Source organism: Saccopteryx leptura, chromosome 5, assembly GCF_036850995.1.
Source record: "Saccopteryx leptura isolate mSacLep1 chromosome 5, mSacLep1_pri_phased_curated, whole genome shotgun sequence".
In the NCBI taxonomy this organism is placed as follows: domain Eukaryota; kingdom Metazoa; phylum Chordata; class Mammalia; order Chiroptera; family Emballonuridae; genus Saccopteryx; species Saccopteryx leptura.
The window spans coordinates 84,907,279-84,925,557 of NC_089507.1; the positions used below are offsets into that span (position 1 = coordinate 84,907,279).

An 18,279-nucleotide genomic window follows, 5' to 3' on the forward strand; every position below is an offset into this window, starting at 1 on the left:
AGTCTAGAATCTGTTGACATCTTGTTAGTTCTGGGGGAAGAGGACTTCTGAAGAGAAAAAACAGGACAAGAAAGCCCCGTGGGCATCAGAACGATTGGCTATGGAGCAGTTTTACATGCATGTAAATCTTTTCAGAAAGAAACCCTCCCTGTATTCCTGTTCCCAGATTCCCTGCTAGAATCTTTTCAAAACTGAGACTGACATTAGAAGTCTTTCCAAGACAGCCCTGAGGCTCAAGTCCCCTTCACACACTTAAACTTGCTACAAAGTACTCCATATTGGGTAGTGGGCACACCACCCAATCAACAGTTCAAATGCTATAGATATATTTACCTAAAACCAATGTATTTTATTGACCGATGTCACCCCATTAAATTTATTTTAAATAATAATAATAATTATCACAGCTAAGCAACTTTACATTGTTAAGCCTAATTCGGAGGTACCCAAAACATGGAAGACAGGAACAAGGTCCATCGTTTACACATCAAAGCTTTATTGTCTAGCTTGGCCAAGCAGCGGGAACTCCGACAGAAATCTGACAGAGAGCGTGCCGGCCCTTTGTTCTGCTTAGTTTTTATAGTTTTGTAAGTGGGAAGTACAGAAGCAAAAATTGCAATTAGGAGCCTTTTACCACTATTGGTTATAGTCATATGTCCTTTAACATGATAGGACCACATTCAATTTGCAAGCCATACATCCTTTTGGGGAAAACAAAGTTTACAAGCCAACACAATGGTAGAAAGATGTCTCTTTACATATTAAAAGGCATACCTATATTATCTAGTGTTCATCTGCTATCTCTCTGTCCTGAGTCACACGTGTTAACCACACGCATTTACGTAGGAGAGGTAGTTTCCATGGGGACAAATGCCCGCAAATGGCTCATCGCTATGAGAAAAGGTTTATTTTGGCTTTTCTCTCCCTGCACCTGGCTAGCCATTCACCTTTTTCCCCACAGGCATGGTGGAATGTCTGGGGATTCATGTTTTCCTTCCCTTTGCATTTACAATACGATGCCAAGGGCCATCCTGACTATGCCAACCACACAGTACAGAGACTATTCTCATAATTTCTCTTCACACCTTAACCCAAATCAACAAAATGTTTCTCAAGCCTCCCAAAATATTAATATTAATTCTGTAGCTTTTGGTACTTTACAACACCTGCGGGTGAAGTGGCTCAGTGGCTCCTCAACATAATAGAGAAATGCAATACTTTAAACAGGGACAGAAAGTTGTTATTTAGAGTACTAAAAGAAAAAAGTTACGGAGAGATCCAGCCGGCAAAGGTTCAGAGGGAACATTGGAGGGAGAAAATCACAAAAAACTAATTTGACTCCTGCCTCCTCACTGTCTAGCTGTGAGCACCTGAACAAGTCATTTAACCTTTTATATCAGTGCTGTCCAATCAATTAAAATTCAAGCTACCTTATATACATTTAAAAGAAACAGGTGACTAAGTTTAAACAAATATTTTATGTTGACATGTAATCAGTTTAAAAATTATTGAGATATTTTACATCTTTTTCACACTAAGCCTACAAAACTCAGTATGTATTTTGCACTTACAAACATTTCCATAAAAACTAGTCACATTTCAAGGGCTCACTAGCCACTTGTGGCTCAGGACTACACGAAAATGCAGCTTTAGACTCTCAGGGCCTCATCTGTGAAATAAAGGAGTTTAATAGGCCATCTCACCCATGTCATAAGAATATTTAACTCTGCATAGCTGCTTTTTGCATAAACTGGTCTTAAGTGCAATAGCTTCAAGCATGGACTAGGTGCTTCTTTCTTCTAAAGTCAAACATGTTTTGTAGATATGCTGTGATGCAGTTTTCACAGAAAATTTAAAAATGTAATACCTCTCTCAAAAATTTCTGTAAGACTTAAATGATATAGTGTTTATCAAGCACCTAATATGATGACTGATTATATATATATGTACATATATATAATTTAGAATTAAAATATACTAAGTATATAAAAAAGAATCTTATTACAATAGAATTTTAATGCCCTCCCCATCTCCCCAGTCCTTGTCAGTCTGCTGTAGGTCCAGTCTAGTTGATCGCTTTTTTTCTTGAAGAAGGGACCCCAGTAAGGAGCAATTTCTCCAGAGACAGCCAGCTCATTAGTACAGATTGGGCAGGACTACCTATTCTCTGCTTCTAGACTTGATGGCATATTTAGATTTCACCATGCCTAACACATGTGCTGCCACTGCTAAGTAACCCAGTCTCTCCTGAGGTAAGAGAGTAAGTATGTTGGACTTCATGGAAATAAATCAATGAGAAAGTACAAACACATAAACGAGTTCTGCAGCCAGACTGGTAGCACAAGTGTGACACCATCCAGTGGTCATTAAGAGTAACAGAAATTAAGGTAGCGAGGAGGGCACATAACATTCCTAAATGCATGCAGATGGTGGTTCATATATATAACTTCAAATGTCACGTAAGGCAAATAAAACAGTCAATTCCCCTATGTTTTGCCGTACCACCACTGTACTTCAGGACAGGATCTGGTGTGGCATTAGCAGCCACACACAGACAACTGGACCATCTAACGTTCTTCTTATACTAAAAAATACTACATGGATTGCTCCAAAATTAAATTTTTGAAAAGAAAGCCATTCACTACAAAATGACCAGCAATTATTTATTTAAAATGTTTTAGGATAAATTTTCAAATGTGGACTAAAAAAAATTTTTTTTTAATAAATCAAGATGTGGCCATGAACTAAACCTGACAAGCTCAGGGAAAGCCTACACAATGGCCTTGTGAACTCAGGGAACTGAGGTAAACACAAGATGGTCTAAATCAGTGGTAGTCAACCTGGTCCCTACCGCACACTAGTGGGCGTTCCAGCTTCAAGGTGGGCAGTAGCGGAGCAACCGAAGTATAAATAAAAAGATAGATTTAACTATAGTAAGTTGTTTTATAAAAATTTTTCTGCCAAACTTAGCGAAAATCTGACATAAAGTACTTGGAAAGTAATTATTATTATATGCTTTAACTTGCTGTAACTCCGCTTTATAAATTTTATAAAGTAAAGTTACTTCCCTACTTTATAAATCACCATTACTGTGGAACTGGTGGATAGTTAGAAAATTTTACTACTAACAGAGATACAAAAGTGGAGAGTAGGTATAAAAAAGTTGATTACCCCTGGTCTAAATCAAACCTTTCTAACTAAAAGCATTTTATGGTGGGTAGTCATGTCCTAGGGAGTTATTCTCTATCTGAAGGATAGTCAGTGTTTGCTTTGAAGCTGTCTGTTGCCTTTTTCATTTGCAATAATGTACCTGATAACATGCCTTTGAGGTGTGGAGGTAATCTTCTTTTTCTGCCCCTTCAGGGCAGGCATCCTACCAAAGCAGGAGCCAACAAACCCTTTCATTGTTACTATTATCATGTTAATTAACCTGCTGGTCTGGTGCCTCCCTACCTAAAAGAGGTTTTAGTGTATACATTTTCACTTTTATTCAATCCCAGAGATTCCCCCACATGGGTTTCGCTTTCTCCTGCCTCCCTAATCTATCACCAATTTCATGTAACCCCTTACACTTTCCCCTTTGAGTCTGTTATATAAAATAAGTGGTGAAATCACCATTTGCCAGAGCATTTTCTTAATCTGTTGACATTTTGCTTCCCAGCAACTGTCGACAGATTGGCTCAAATCAACTCATAAAAAATTCTTACAGGTTTGGAAGTTTTTTTTTTCCATTGACACAAATGATCCTGACCTTCTCATCATATTAAGATTTTGGTTGAGATCTCTTTTCCCAAAGGTAAAGAGATTCTGTTTATCCCACAAATATTTATTATTAATAATAATGCTAACATTGATTTAGTGTACTATGTAGCAGGCACTGTGATAAGTATTTTGTACACATTTTCAAGTAATCCTCACAAGAAGACCACAGGTTGGCACTGCCTACCACAAAGCAGTGCTGGACTTTCGCTACCTCTTCTTCCTCTTCTCTTTCTTTTCAGTGATGCAACAGCTTGTTTTTAACCGTAACACTAAGTGCCAGGCATAAACACATTTAGAAAGAAAATCATTAAAAAAATTTCTGCTGATTTATTCTGTAACTGCTCATAGACCAGTAAGAACAAGAAACTCAAACTGCTTATTTTTCAGATTCTTTTCTTTTCCAGTTGTCATATGTTGACTTCTTGTTAAACCCCCCTCCCCTTATATTGTAGACAGACCTTGGATGGAGAGTCCAGTCTATTCCCCTGTGAGGGGCTGCCTGGCTGCTGGGCAGGAAGAACTCATCCTCCTGCAGGAGAAAGTGAAGAGTGGGAAACTGTCTGTGGATCAAGCCCTTGAGAAATTTAAACAGTGGCAGATAGGAAAGACTGGCCTCGAGATGATTCAGCAGGTAAGACTGACTGACCCCAATCCCTTCTGGAACATTCTGTCACTAAAAAGCTCCAAGCCTCTTTGTAAATGTTGAGTCTTCATAAGGAATACAGATAACTGTTCTTTTGTTTTTAAATAGCCCCCCCCCCCAAAAAAAAGTGTTTTCAAATTACCAGTTAAGAGTTAGAAAATATCCAAACTTCATGATTACAAAACATTGGTGAACTCCACGCTGAGACCCAATGTATCAGAGCTAATATTATTCAGTGAGAAGAAGGGAGGCAGAGACAGACTCCCGCATACACCACCAGGATCCACTGGCAAGCCCACTAGGGGGCAATGCTCTGCCCATCTGGAGGTACTCCGTGGCTCAACTGAGCTTTTTCTTAGCACCTGAGGCAGAGACCATGAAGACATCCTCAGCTCCTGGGGCCAACTTGCACCATTCAAGCTATGGCTGCGGGAAGAGAAGAGAGAGAAGCAAGAGGAGGAAAGGTGGAGAAGCAGATGGTTGCTTCTCCTGTGTACCTTGACTGGGAATCGAACCCAGGACATCCACATGCTGGCCAACGCTCTACTACTGAGCCAACTGGCCAGGGCCTACTTAACTTCTAAGGCTGTCATTAGTATAGTGAATATTTTATGTATCTCATTGATGAAACTAGGGTAAAGCTTCTTTACACTAATATGTGCTCAGCATTCAGAATAGTGTATTATGTAGACCAAACTTAAAAGAAACAAGAATGATTGAAATTGTATCAGGCAGTAGTCCTAAAAGCAATGTAATAAGTATTCTTTTTAACCTTTATATATATATATAATAGATATAGATTTATGTATTTATATATATGTACACAAAGGTTCTTCAGAGAAATGATGTCAAGAGCATTAAATTCAGATAAGTTTAGTCTTGTCTTCTATAGATATAATTTATATCCTGAGAGGAAATTGGAGTAGGTGGTTCAAAGATGAGAATGAAAACAAAAATATACCACATACACCCTGTGATGTTTCTCAGTAAGGGGTATCCAGACCTTATTCTAAGTATCCAAAAGGCCTTCCTATCCCCAAAGCATTTCAACAGTTTTTGTTCTGTCATTACAGTATGTCCCCTTGTCTTAGAAACCAGTTGCCAGGAAGTTGTCTTATAAAACATACTTAAATTAACTAATTTAGGCCAAGTATAAATAATCATTAATAGCTTAGTATGCTATTTTTCCCAAGGGATTATTTTTTATTTAAAAACAATGCTTAGGAAAATATTTTTTGACAACAGAAAAATGAATCCCATAGTAAAATTTAAACAATATGGCATATAAACAGGAGATAGATTAAGTACGGGGACTTCTCAAGTACATCCGAGATGACCCCATGTCAGAAACCATGTATCTCTAAGGGCAGCTCGGGTTAAGGGCTGGTGGTCAGACATGTTTCAGACTCGCAGTGCTAAGCAAGGCCAGTGATTTTGTCAAACAGATGTGAAAGAATGCTGATTGCTGGGTTCTGCAACTGATAGCTGTCCGTGCCTCTCAGTCTGTTCCAATACCATCACCATCAAACATCCCTCTTATCCTGAAATGGGTACAATAGGCTTAATTAAGTGCAGACATGCAAATCACATTCCTAGAAATGCTAGATTATATGAATTTTGTACACATAAATCAGTTGTACTTCATCTGATTTTTTTATTGACCCTTCAATAATAAAGTTTACAATTTAGAATAATCTAACCCAAATACATTTTGGAAATGACTTCACTAGTTGTTTTATTAAACACTTGTTTTTTTTTATTTTTGTTTATGTATTTATATTTAATATTTTTTTAGAAAGAATTTAAGGTGGTCCATACTCACTACTTTGAGACTGAGCTGACTTATCTAATATATATAAAGGGACAATGGTGGGTAATGAATATGATTAATGCTTATGAAAAATAAAGTAATTTAGCTGTAAATTCAAAAACAGGCACTAAGGTTACCTTTCATAGAGCCAAAAGTTTAGAATTCTGACTGAATACTATTAGAGGTATCAGTCAGTTCTTTCCTTTATATTTTTTCAGCTTTATTGAGATATAATTGACATATAACATGTATAAGTTTAAGGTGTTGGAAGTATTGATTTGATACATTTATATACTGCAAAATGATTATCATTATATCGCTAGCTAACATGGCCATCATTTCATAATTACCATTTAGTTGCAGGGGAGGGAGGTTGAACATTTAATACCTCCTTTCTCAGCAACTTTTAAGTGTATGATAGTATTGTTTACTATAATCACTATGCTATACATTAGATCACTAGAACTTAAAATGGAAAGTTTGCACCTTTTGGCCAAACTTATCCTCTACTCCCCCAGTCTCTGGTAACCACCATTCTACTCACTGTTTCTATGAGTTTGACATTTTAAGATTCAACATATAAGTAATATCATACATTATTTGTCTTTCTCTCTCTGCTACATTTTCTAATTTTTTAGAGAGAGGAAGAGAGAGGGAGGGAGGGAAGGAGGGAGGGAGGGTAGGGAGGGAGAAGGGGGGGGAGGAACAGGAAGCATTAACTTCTATATGTGCCTTGATCAGGCAAGCCCAGGGTTTCAAACCAGCGAACTCAGCATTCCAGGTCAGTGCTTTATCCACTGCGCCACCACAGGTCAGGCTCTGATATTTTTTACTTGGCATAGTACCCTCAAGTTACTTTCATCCATGTTTTTACAAATGGCAAATTTCCTTATTTCTCATGGCTGAAACCTATTCCATTAAATATATTATTTTATTAAAAATAAATTATATAGATATAGATATAGATATAGATAACATCTTCTTTATCTATTCATCTACTGAGAGACACTTAGGTTGTTTCCATATCTTGGCTGTTGTCAATAATGTTGCAGTGGGCATTGGTGTACACATATCAATTCAATGTCCTGTTTTTACTTCCCTCTGTTATATACTCATACTCAGAAGTGAGTCTGCTAGATCATATAGAGTTGCATTTTTAATTTTTCAGAAACATACAAACTATTTTTCATAGTGGCTGAGCCAATTTACATTCCCACTAATAGTACTCAGGAACCCGTTTTTTCCATATTCTACTAGCACTGTTATCTTTTCTATTGCAGCCATTCTAACAATAATGAAGTGGTATCTTATTGTGGTTTTTAACTTGCATTTTTCTTATAATTAGTGATGTTGAGCACTTTTTCATATATCTGTTGATCATTTGTGTGTCTTCTTTGGAAAAATATTTATTCAGTTTTTCTGCCCATTTTTTAACCAAAGATTTGCAAGATTTCTCCCATTCTATAGGTTTCTTTTTAGTTTTTTGATGGCTTCTTTTGCTGTGTAAAAGCTTTACATGCTGATATAGTCACACTTGTTTATTTTTTCCTTTGTTGCTTATACTTTTGGGTACCTTATCCAAAAAACATTGTCAAGACCCTACACTTTCCTCGTGTTTAATATAAGGGCCTAGACAATAGTCAGAACAAAAAAAAATAATGTTCTCCCATTTTCATAACAGACACACATTCAATCCCATACACTTCTCATTATTACTATTGTAGTTTACAAAAATATTCATTTGCACCCTGAAGATGAATCAATCAGAGGTAACTATAAAGTTCTATTATTATTGACAGAAACATTATCTTAGGAAATTAACAGAAAAAATAGCACAAACATAGTGTTAATAATAGAAGAGATTCTAGAATAATGAGACTCATGTAGAATCCTTGGAGTTGAAAGTGAGATAGCTGAGAAGGTGAAAACCTGGCCTCTTATTCTTCTCACACCCGCTCATGATCCCTGAGTGCCTAAAGAACATTTGCTCCACTCTTAGGGGACTTCCCGTAAAGCAGTGAAAACTGTTATCTATTTAGGAAATGTGATTTCTATGTTTCATGGGAAACCCTTAAGAAAAAGTGCTACTCTTATATTTTCCTCTAAAACGGGATTTTTGAATATCAGCTTATATTATATAGTTCTTAAAAAGAATAGATGTTCAATGCAGGATATTTGAAAAGCAAATAAATATCACAAATTAGCTAAGAAGGGGAATCCAGGTGTGTTTTTTTTTGGTTGAGTCCCTATTTCTTTGAAGGGATTCTGGGGAAGGATGGTGTACTACAGAAGCTGGAGTTGTGCTCCAGCAATAGCAAGTCACCGTTGTGTCACTCTCGTGGTTTTGATCATCAAATAGTCCGTGTTTTACATGGGGTCAGGTATTACATTGGTAAAACAGCTTCTGAAAGAATTGGACTCTGAGTTCCAATCCTGACTCTACCACCTTTGACTGCGATTTGGATTTGGGCATGTTATGTAACCTCTTTGTATCTCAGTTTTTATGTGTTAAATGAGATGATGACATTTTATATCTACTTCATGAAGTTGTGAGGATCAAGCAAGATAATACATCTAAAATGTCAAGGATAGTCAATGAGATATTATAAGTTCTAAATTAGTACAAAATAGTTGTGATGATACTAGGGACAGTAGTCTCTTCTTGATCTAGGACAATTTGTAAATCTTGACTTCTGTTTCCTGCTTGTTTCCTCTTTTAGGAAAAACTACGCCAACTGCGAGATTGCATACTTGGGAAGAGGCCAGAAGATGAAAATGTCTATGGTAAGTAAAATTTGTCTATTATTTAAAAATGGCAGAGTGATAAACTGGAAAATGCAAGGACTTTGGCATCAAGAAGGCCTAAGTTCATATCTATACTCAATCACTTCCCAACTATGTGGCCAGCCAGTATCTTTAATCCATGCTACTCAGGTTCCTTGTCTGAAAACAGGAATAATTATACATATATGAAAGTGGTTTTATAAATTAACATATAAAATACTTTTACCATCTCTGACCCATAATGGACATTCAATAAATGCTAATTCCTTTTTTTTTCTTTGATTTTTTTTTTATGGTGAGAGGAGGGAGATAGTAGAAAGACTCCTGCATGTGACCCAACCAGAATCCACCCAGAAACCCCATATGGGGCCAATGCTTGACTATCGAGCTATTTTTTGTACTTTAGGCTGATCCACTCTAATGGAACTATCCTCAGCACCTGGGGCCATGCTCAAACCAATGGAGCCACTGGCTGTGGAAGAGGTATAGGGAGAGAAGGGGGAGAGGGAAGGGGAGAGAAACAGATGGTCGCTTCTCTTGTGTGCCCTGACAGGGAATCAAACCCAGGATGTCCATACGCCAGGCTGGTACTCTATCCAGTGAGCCACCTGCCAGAGCCTTTTTTCCTTTGATCTTGATGTGAGCTACAAAATGACTCTACTATATTTTCTTTTATATGTGAACTATTATGCAGAGAATTAAATTTTTAAGGAGTTATACTTTTTTAATAAGGTAGAAGAGTCTCAACAGAATGAGTTCACACAATTGTCCACATGTGGATCATTTTAAATTTCAAATCTCCATTTGCCTTCCCCTACAGTTAGCATGTTTCTGGGCAGTGCAGATTCCCCTTGCTAATAATTAACAGTTGCTCTCAGGAGAAAAAACAAAAACAAAAACCACTCCTCTTAATATTAACACAAGCTAAACATTATTAAAATGGTAAATCTTCTCCAAAGATAAACAAACATATTTTAAAATTGAAATTAAGTATATTCTCACTATCTGACCACTCTTTATCCAAGTTCCTATTCCTGCACAGATAATTAAAAACTAACAACCACTAGCAAAGCTTGGAAACTTTCATCTCTTCTGTTTTCAATAATATTGCATAACTTTTAGCTAGTGCTCCATTTTGAAATCCACCCTGTTAAAATTCATTTTCTTTTCATATTATTGGGTTGTTATCTATTTCCATAGAGAATTCTTCAAGCTCTCTTAGAAATGTTTTCTAAAACAGAAATGGTTTCAAAAATAATTAAGGTAATAAACACAGGAGTAATTTACAGATAACTAAATTCTATAGCAGGGGTCCCCAAACTTTTTACACAGGGGGCCAGTTCACTGTCCCTCAGAACATTGGAGGGCCGGACTATAAAAAAAACTATGAACAAATCCCTATGCACACTGCACATATCTTATTTTAAAGTAAAAAAACAAAACGGGAACAAATATAACATTTAAAATAAAGAACAAGTAAATTTAAATCAACAAACTGACCAGTATTTCAATGGGAACTATGCTCCTCTCACTGACCACCAATGAAAGAGGTGCCCCTTCCGGAAGTGTGGTGGGGGCCGGATAAATGGCCTCAGGGGGCTGCATGTGGCCCGCGGGCCGTAGTTTGGGGACCCCTGTTCTATAGATTTCTATTCTAATGTAGAATAAGATTAAAATGTTAACAAAGTATAAAATTACAAAATATATAAATAATTTTACTAAGGAACATTAAGTAATAGTAGCTAATATTTATTGACTGTACACTTAATATTACCTTACGAATTTTTTTACAATAACCTTTAGAGGTAGGCATTAGTTTCAATTTATAAATAAGAAAACTGAGGCTTTAAGAAACTAAGACACCCCAAACATACAGATTAGAAACTACAATCTATTGCTTTTTTAATTCGAAGTCCATGCTCTTAATCATTGGTGTCCTAATTAGGAATCATCTAGCTTCCCTTCCAGCCAAAGTGGAATAAATATACCAAATAAATTCTTCCACTGTACAGAACACTCATACTGGGAAAAAATATGGGGCCACTGATTTCAGGGAGTGGACAATAAACAACCTAAGACTATAATCCTAGAGACAAGCAATTTTATATGGTAGCTCTCATGACTCCCAGAGATTGATATTATGGCTACAATCTATGCAAAACAGGCAGTCCTGTTGAACTGAAGAGACAAAGATCAAAGATCAGGGCAGCTAATGTTTCTGGAATGTGTGTGGTGGGTCACTGAAGCGGCAGCTGTGTAGAAATAGCCTTAGAGGGAGTGAGGGACCCCACAGGTCTGTGGCTGAGAGATGAACTGTACAAGTGCAGAGCGAGACCACTCAAGATATACAGGATAGCAGTTTCTAGGGCATTGAATGCAGAACAGAGACACTAGAGTTTGAGCAGAGTTAGAGAAAATCCATACTGGAATATTTCCATTCCTGCCCAGCCAGAGTAAAAAGGTCTCCTTAACACTTTGTAAGAAAACCTAGCATCCTATTGTGAACACCAAGAGATATAAAAACTAAGGACCATAACTTCCAGTAAGACTTAATCCAGATCTGCCATAACAAAGCCTAAAACCAAGCCCCTGTAAGATCCACGTGAAAGACAGGAAAAGAAAACCCTAATACTTTATATCTACCTGCTTTGTATAACTTTCATTGTTCTTTATTCCTTAGTGCAGATATGACTTTGTTTTCAATATTCCTTCACCTTATATGAGATTTTTAACATTTATTATTATATTACAATTTGCGGTCAGTGAATTTTCTGATTTTAGTTCCCTGAGAATGTCTCTAGTTCAACAAATTTTTGAAGAATATTTTCTCTGGATATACAATTCTAAGTGGCCATTTTTATTTTTAGCACTTCAATGATATTATTACATTGTTTGTAGTCCTCCATTGTTTCTGTAAGAAATTAGTGAATATTCTCATCCTTTTCCTCTATGTGAAATGTGTCTTTATTTCTGGCTGCTTTCAAGATTATCTCTTTTACTACAGTTGCTTATATGGAGTCATCTTAACAATTATGCTATTTAGTGTTTTTGAAGTTCTTCGAACTGTATGGAGGTGGCTTACATTAAATTTGGCAAGTTTTGCTCATTATTTCTTTTAAAATATTTTTGTCCCAAACTCACTCTTTTCTCCTCTGGGACTCTAATTATGTTCATACTAGACTATGTTATATTGTTCTTCATGTCTCTCAGGTTCTGTTCTTTTTAAAGATTTTTTTTATCTTCCTTTCCATCATATTTCATAATTTCTGTTGATTTGTCTTCAACTTTATTAACTCTTTTGTTATATCCAATCTGCTGGTAAGCTCATCTAATGTTTTTTATTTCTTTTATTATCATTTTAATTTCTATAATTTCCATTTATATAATTTCAATATTTTGCTGTGATTTCATATTTATTCATTTCTTAAAACCATATTTTTATAAAGTTAATTATGTTTATCAGAGCTGCTTCAAAGTCATCGCTAAAGTTAACAGTGGAATCATCTCAGGTTGTTCTTATTGATGGTTTTCTTTTGCTTTTCTATGAATTTTATTTTCCTGTTTCTCTACCTCTCTCCCCACTGCCCCTCTGATTGCAAGTCTCATCAGAACCCTTAGAGCTCAGGAGAGAGAAAGCAAAGGTACACCCCTGAGGGCGGGGGGGCATGGGTGTGCTCAAAGAGAGTGCACGGTGTTCTTTGTCTTGAGGAGAGTGCACAGGGTTCTTTGTCTTGAGGGTTTGTGTCTGTTTTTTGCAGGCAGAAAATTTTGGGGAGGTCTCAATCAGAGTATTCATTAGCTTTATAGATGTGACCTTTATTAGGCTGATGTATCAAAAATGAGTGTAGAGTGGGAGCTTCACCTCTCTACTGGATTTGGCTCTAATTGAGTTTTTGATTGCTGGTTTTGTTATTTATTCCCCTAACTTTATCCATTCTTGGGTTTGGCTGGCACTAATGCCACTAACTGGGTCTCTGTTACTTATCTCTTTGATTAGGGAGATTTAAGCCACTTGCTTTCTGGTTGAGGAGGAGAGATGTGAACCATCTGCTCCTAATTGTCTTTAGTTAGGGAAGATAAAATCTTGTAATTTATTAGCTGGCTGCTAATTACTGACTATTTAAGTACTTTGTCTCCAGTTCTCTACTTGCCAGGAAAATTTCCTACTTCTTAATAACTTGCCTCACTTGTTACTCAGCAGTAAAAATGAATACTTGTTAGTACATACAACAACATGAATGAATCTCACAGAGTTTATGCTGAGTGAAAGATACTATACACAAAGAAGCACACATTGTAAGATTCTTGTTTATCTGGAATTCTAGATAAAATTAATGAGACAGAAATTAGTTCAGGGGTGAGCAGGAGTAATGGTATGGTGTGGGGTGAGGATTGATGTGAGATGGCATAACTGACTATATCTATTAGTCAAAAGTATAGACTTACAAATGTTTGAATTGTACTGTATTTATTACTGAATAATGTTAATTTCAAAAAAGTATCGAGTATCCCAAGCTAAAAAAAAAAAGCAAGCTTTTATTAAATGTCAAAGACATCCAAATCAGAATACCCTAGGACAAGCATCAGGAGGAAAAAAGACAGAAGTAGTAAAAGACATGGTTTCTCACACTTAGTGGAAAGTTAGTATTTTTTAAATCAGATTGTGAAAGTTTATGCTCACCTTAAAGATAAGCAGTCAAACAATAAAAAGAAAGGTTAGAAAAAAATATTAAGCAAAACTCAGAATGTGTTTTTTTCCTAGATAAGCTCACCATTGTGCACCATCCAAATGGTAAGTACTCAGTATTTGTTGAAGGATTGAAGATGAAAACAAAGCACATAGTAAATCAATTTCAATATAAATTAAGCCTAATATGACTAGACAGATAAGTGTAAAAATCTTACTTAGTTTTTGTGTTTATATATGCAAAACCACTTGACTGCCAAAATAGATTGTGAAAAGGTTCTAGAATAGCAATGTTAGAAGCATTGTTATATAATAAAAGAAGCTTGTTCTTTGAACTCTCATTGACCTGGCTCTTTGTGACTTATTAGTTGTGACCTTTGGCAAGTCACTTAAGCTCTTTAAGCCTCAGTTTCATCATATGTATTGAAATGTATATATGCATTATACCATGGGAATTGCTATAAAGATATATGTAAATAGGAGCTGATATTTGATGAGTGGAAGTTATTGATAGAGCAAATGAAATTGGAATAGCACTTGAGAAAGTCATTCACTTTAGTGTGATGGGGAGGATTGTATGCAGAATGTTGAGGGCAAAGAGCAAATAGACATCAGCTAGGCATCTGTTGGATAATCTAGAAGCAGTTGTCTATGGCCTGAACCAAAGCACTGGCTGTGGAAATGGGAAGTAGTAGAAGTGAGCAGTATGGCTGGTTTGGAGAGTGGAAAGCCTGTGGTAAAGGCAGGTGGGCAGTGGTATGAGCCAATGGAGACTCGTAGGAACACACACACACACACACACACACACACACACACACACACATATTTTAGTATATTTTGCAATCTGCAAATCCTGGTAACTAGGCAGGGAAGAAGAAGGTGTAATCAAGTTGAAGTTGTTATTCAAAGGTATAGGACTGTTTCTGAGCTGAACCAACTCCTCAGTATTCTATCCAAGTTGATCTTTATGTATAGGAGAAATTAATGGCATACTCACCAAAGGTGACTTTTCAATATGCCCTTTTATCTCTTTAGTAATTTTCTTCTTTACCAATATCTTATTTTTTGCATATGTAATTTTTTTATTAAGTAAAAAATGGGGAGGCAGAAACAGATCCCAAATGTGCCCAGACCAAGATTTACATGGCAAGCCACCTACCAAGCAATGCTCTGCCTGTCTGGGACTCTGCTCCATTGCTCAGAAACTGAGATATTTTTAGTGCCTGAGGTGAGGCTGTGGAGCCATCCTCAGCACATAGGGCCAACTTTGCCCAAACTATTCAAGCCATGGCTGCAAGAAGGGAAGAGAGAGAGAAAGATGGGGGAGGGGTAGAGAAGCAGATGATGGTTTCTCTTGTGTGCCCTGACCGAGAATTGAACTCTAGATTTCCACATGCCAGGCTGATGCTCTACCAATGAGCCAACTGGCCAGGGCCTGCATATATAATTTTTTAAAGTGCTAAATAAATGAGTCATTAAATGTATGAATGACTAAAGAGATAGTAACAGAGTTTGTATTTCTAGGTAATGAAAGTGTTCACAATGAAAATACTTTATATAATATACCTTTCAACAATAAGGTAGGTTGTATTTCTCTTAATTTTTTTTTGTATTTTTCTGAAGTGAGAAGTGGAGAGGCAGAGAGACAGACTCCTGCATGAACCCAACCGAGATCCACCTGGCAAGCCCACTAGGGGGCGATGCTCTGTCCATCTGGGGCATTGCTCTGTTGCAACCAGAGCCATTCTAGCACCTGAGGTAGAGGCCATGGAGCCATCCTCAGCGCATGGGCCAACTTTGCTCCTATGGAGCCTTGGCTGTGGGAGGGGAAGAGAGAGATAGAGAGAAAGGAGAGGGTGAAGGATGGAGAAGCAGATGGGTGCTTCTCCTATGTGCCCTGGCTGGGAATCAAACCTGAAACTTCCACACGCCAGGCCAACGCTCTACCACTGAGCCAACCAGCCAGGGCTATCTTAATTTTTATTAAACGCAAAAAAAAAAAAAGAATTTTGTTGAGAAAGAACATAAGCCTTCTATCCTGATTATGCTTTGAAACATTCTAAAAATATGAATAAAATAGGTTACATAAGCCTTGTGTGCAAAATCCATGAGCAATAATTTAAAGAAATTAACTATTTGGAAAAAAACAAAGAAGAAACTTGATCAAAGGAAAAAAGCATCATGGCCAAACTGTGGCTTAATTCCGCATGTATGGGCCAAATAATTCTTAGAAGAGGTATAAAGACATCATCTTTAGCAATGGGAATATGATGAGTCTATTTGAGCCACAATGTACATAGTTGTTACACTCTAGTTATAGAGGGAAAGAAAACTAACCGTAAAATATTGTTCATGTAAATATGCATTACTTCACATTGTACATTTACCTAGAAATAAATTGCTAACAGAAGCTAAAAATAATGCTAAACAAAGACAGCAGCAGTTGAAAACCAAAACTAGTTCAATACAACAACGATAATGACCTGAATACAAATTTTTCTTCATAAAAATTGTTATTCCATCTATCTGTATACACAATGTAGGAAATTTGCAGTCACAAGTTATGTGGCAGCTGGATTTCTTACTTAAAGCCAGAATTAGAGCCTTTGATAAGTTCTCATAATAAACCAACTTTAGTATACCAAACTTTAATAACCCTTAATCTGTCTAATGCATCAGTCACTAAATCATAAGTAATCATAAAAGCCATTCACTCTTAAGGACTGACTGAAGTATTTGCATCTCTGGATCATTCTGTGGCCCACCAATGGGCTGTAGGCCTAATGAGGCTATAATATATAGATTCATTAGACTCATTCAGCTATAGCAGAGTTACAGGGTAACACCTAGTCCCAGAAATTTGTGAAAGTATCTTTATCAACAAAGATCCTTCTATAAGATCTAAAGGACTGTACAACTATGGCATGTTATTTTGGAGGAAGATTTTGAATAAGAGAAAAGAATACAAATTCTCAACACTTGGGTCATTCTCCATCAAAACGGAAATAAAATTTGAATTCAAGGACTTTGGTGAAGTTGAGCTTTACAATGATTCTTTTAAAATGAAGGGTTGTCTTGTCAGTTGCTGCTACAAAGCTGTTTTTTCATGACTATGAAAGACAACTATGACTTTATCATGTTTCTTTGCTCAGCCTTAAAAATGAAGAAATGCTAGCTACCTCTTCATCTTTTTTTTTTTTTTTCATAGCTTCCTGCTCGACTCCAAGTTGAAAAGGAATTTGGTCTCTGTTACAGAAAAGATCACTAAGGAAGGTATGAAAACAGCTATTTAAAAAACAACAAACCTAATGCAGTATTAGGAGAGACTTGAAGGGATCATTTGTCTAGCAAACAGAATCCTCTAAATATTTCATTTTCTTCTTCTGAAAGAATAAACATGTGTATTTTTCAAGCCAAAGGTGATTATTCCTTAGAAAGATTTATGGGGGTGATTTTATGCTAGCTAATCAATTTCAATTGATGATCCATTATTCACTAATACATTTCCTGTGCTCTCGTTTTCAGGTTATTATAATGAAACAAGAATCTGCAGACACTGTGCTTTCAGGGTAAAGCAGGCTTGCATTAGGACTGCCAGCTGTCTTCAGGGCAAATCTACGCCGTGAGAGAAAGAGCAGGCCTCTGGATTTCAGATTTTGTTATTACCACAATTCATTGACATTGTATCCGCTTTATCTGGGTATATCAAGCCTACAATTGAATTCCATAGAGCAATTGCATTCTTTCAAAATGAAATTCTTGCATTTTACAGTGCACTTTCTCATGGAAGCAGCTATTTTCCATTTTAAAAATTGAAAGAAAATAAGAACAAAAAAACTAAATGCTCTGTAGCAAAGTTATTGGGCCTGTTTTAGGTACTAACCTAAAAAATGACTCCTCCTGTTCTCAGAATAACCATAAAAATACAAATTTGTTTAGTACATACTTGCCTTTTAAGTGGCTGGTCCATTTTCTGAATTTCTTATTTTCAAAATTAACTATTATTGTCTCGTCATGTTTGTAGACCTCTTATTCAGTGCTTATTTGTATGTAACCCTGAAAACAACTTTTTTTAACTTTTTATATCTCATATTAATATACATTTCTATGACCTACATTTCTTATTAAAAGGGTTACAATTCCATCAATTTATTTCTTACACATAATTTACTAGCTTAAAGTAGAAAGCAGTTTTATCATTCTATGATTTTCATGCACAATTACTGCAAATAAAATAATGTTTAAAGCTATCTCTGACTTTTCAAAATCAATGCATGAGATTTAACCACTAAGCTCCTTTACTTGCCAGTTTACAGAGCGAGACATCTACCAAGACTATTTGAAAATAAGTGAACTTGATTAATTTCACTGTGTAAGGCCCATAAAGTAAAATAAACACAAATGATGTTTTTCTAGCTTCTAAACAGTGAGGGGAAAGTCTATTTTTTAAAATTTATCTGAAAAATATTGATCATAGGTTTCTCAAGACTATTGATATTCTTAAAGAAGCTCATTTTAAAAAACAATACAGTTTAATTTATCCCTATCAAAGCTGCTTCTGATGATTATATTTGGAAATTCAGTGCATAGTTT

The 18,279-nt window shown here is 36.2% G+C and overlaps 1 protein-coding gene across 2 annotated transcripts in view; it reads left to right on the forward strand.

Moving 5' to 3' along the window:
* The window catches only part of BANK1 (B cell scaffold protein with ankyrin repeats 1), a 376,917-nt gene extending 358,991 nt beyond the window's left edge, over positions 1-17,926 (forward strand). For both annotated transcript variants that reach the window (XM_066384875.1, XM_066384876.1), the window contains exons 12-17: positions 4,215-4,393; positions 8,936-8,999; positions 13,762-13,791; positions 15,211-15,266; positions 16,895-16,959; positions 17,212-17,926. In XM_066384875.1, coding sequence (XP_066240972.1) covers positions 4,215-4,393; positions 8,936-8,999; positions 13,762-13,791; positions 15,211-15,266; positions 16,895-16,954 — 389 coding nt within the window. In that variant the 3' untranslated portion in view covers positions 16,955-16,959; positions 17,212-17,926. The remainder of the gene's footprint in view (positions 1-4,214; positions 4,394-8,935; positions 9,000-13,761; positions 13,792-15,210; positions 15,267-16,894; positions 16,960-17,211) is intronic.
* The last annotated feature ends 353 nt before the right edge of the window (positions 17,927-18,279 follow it).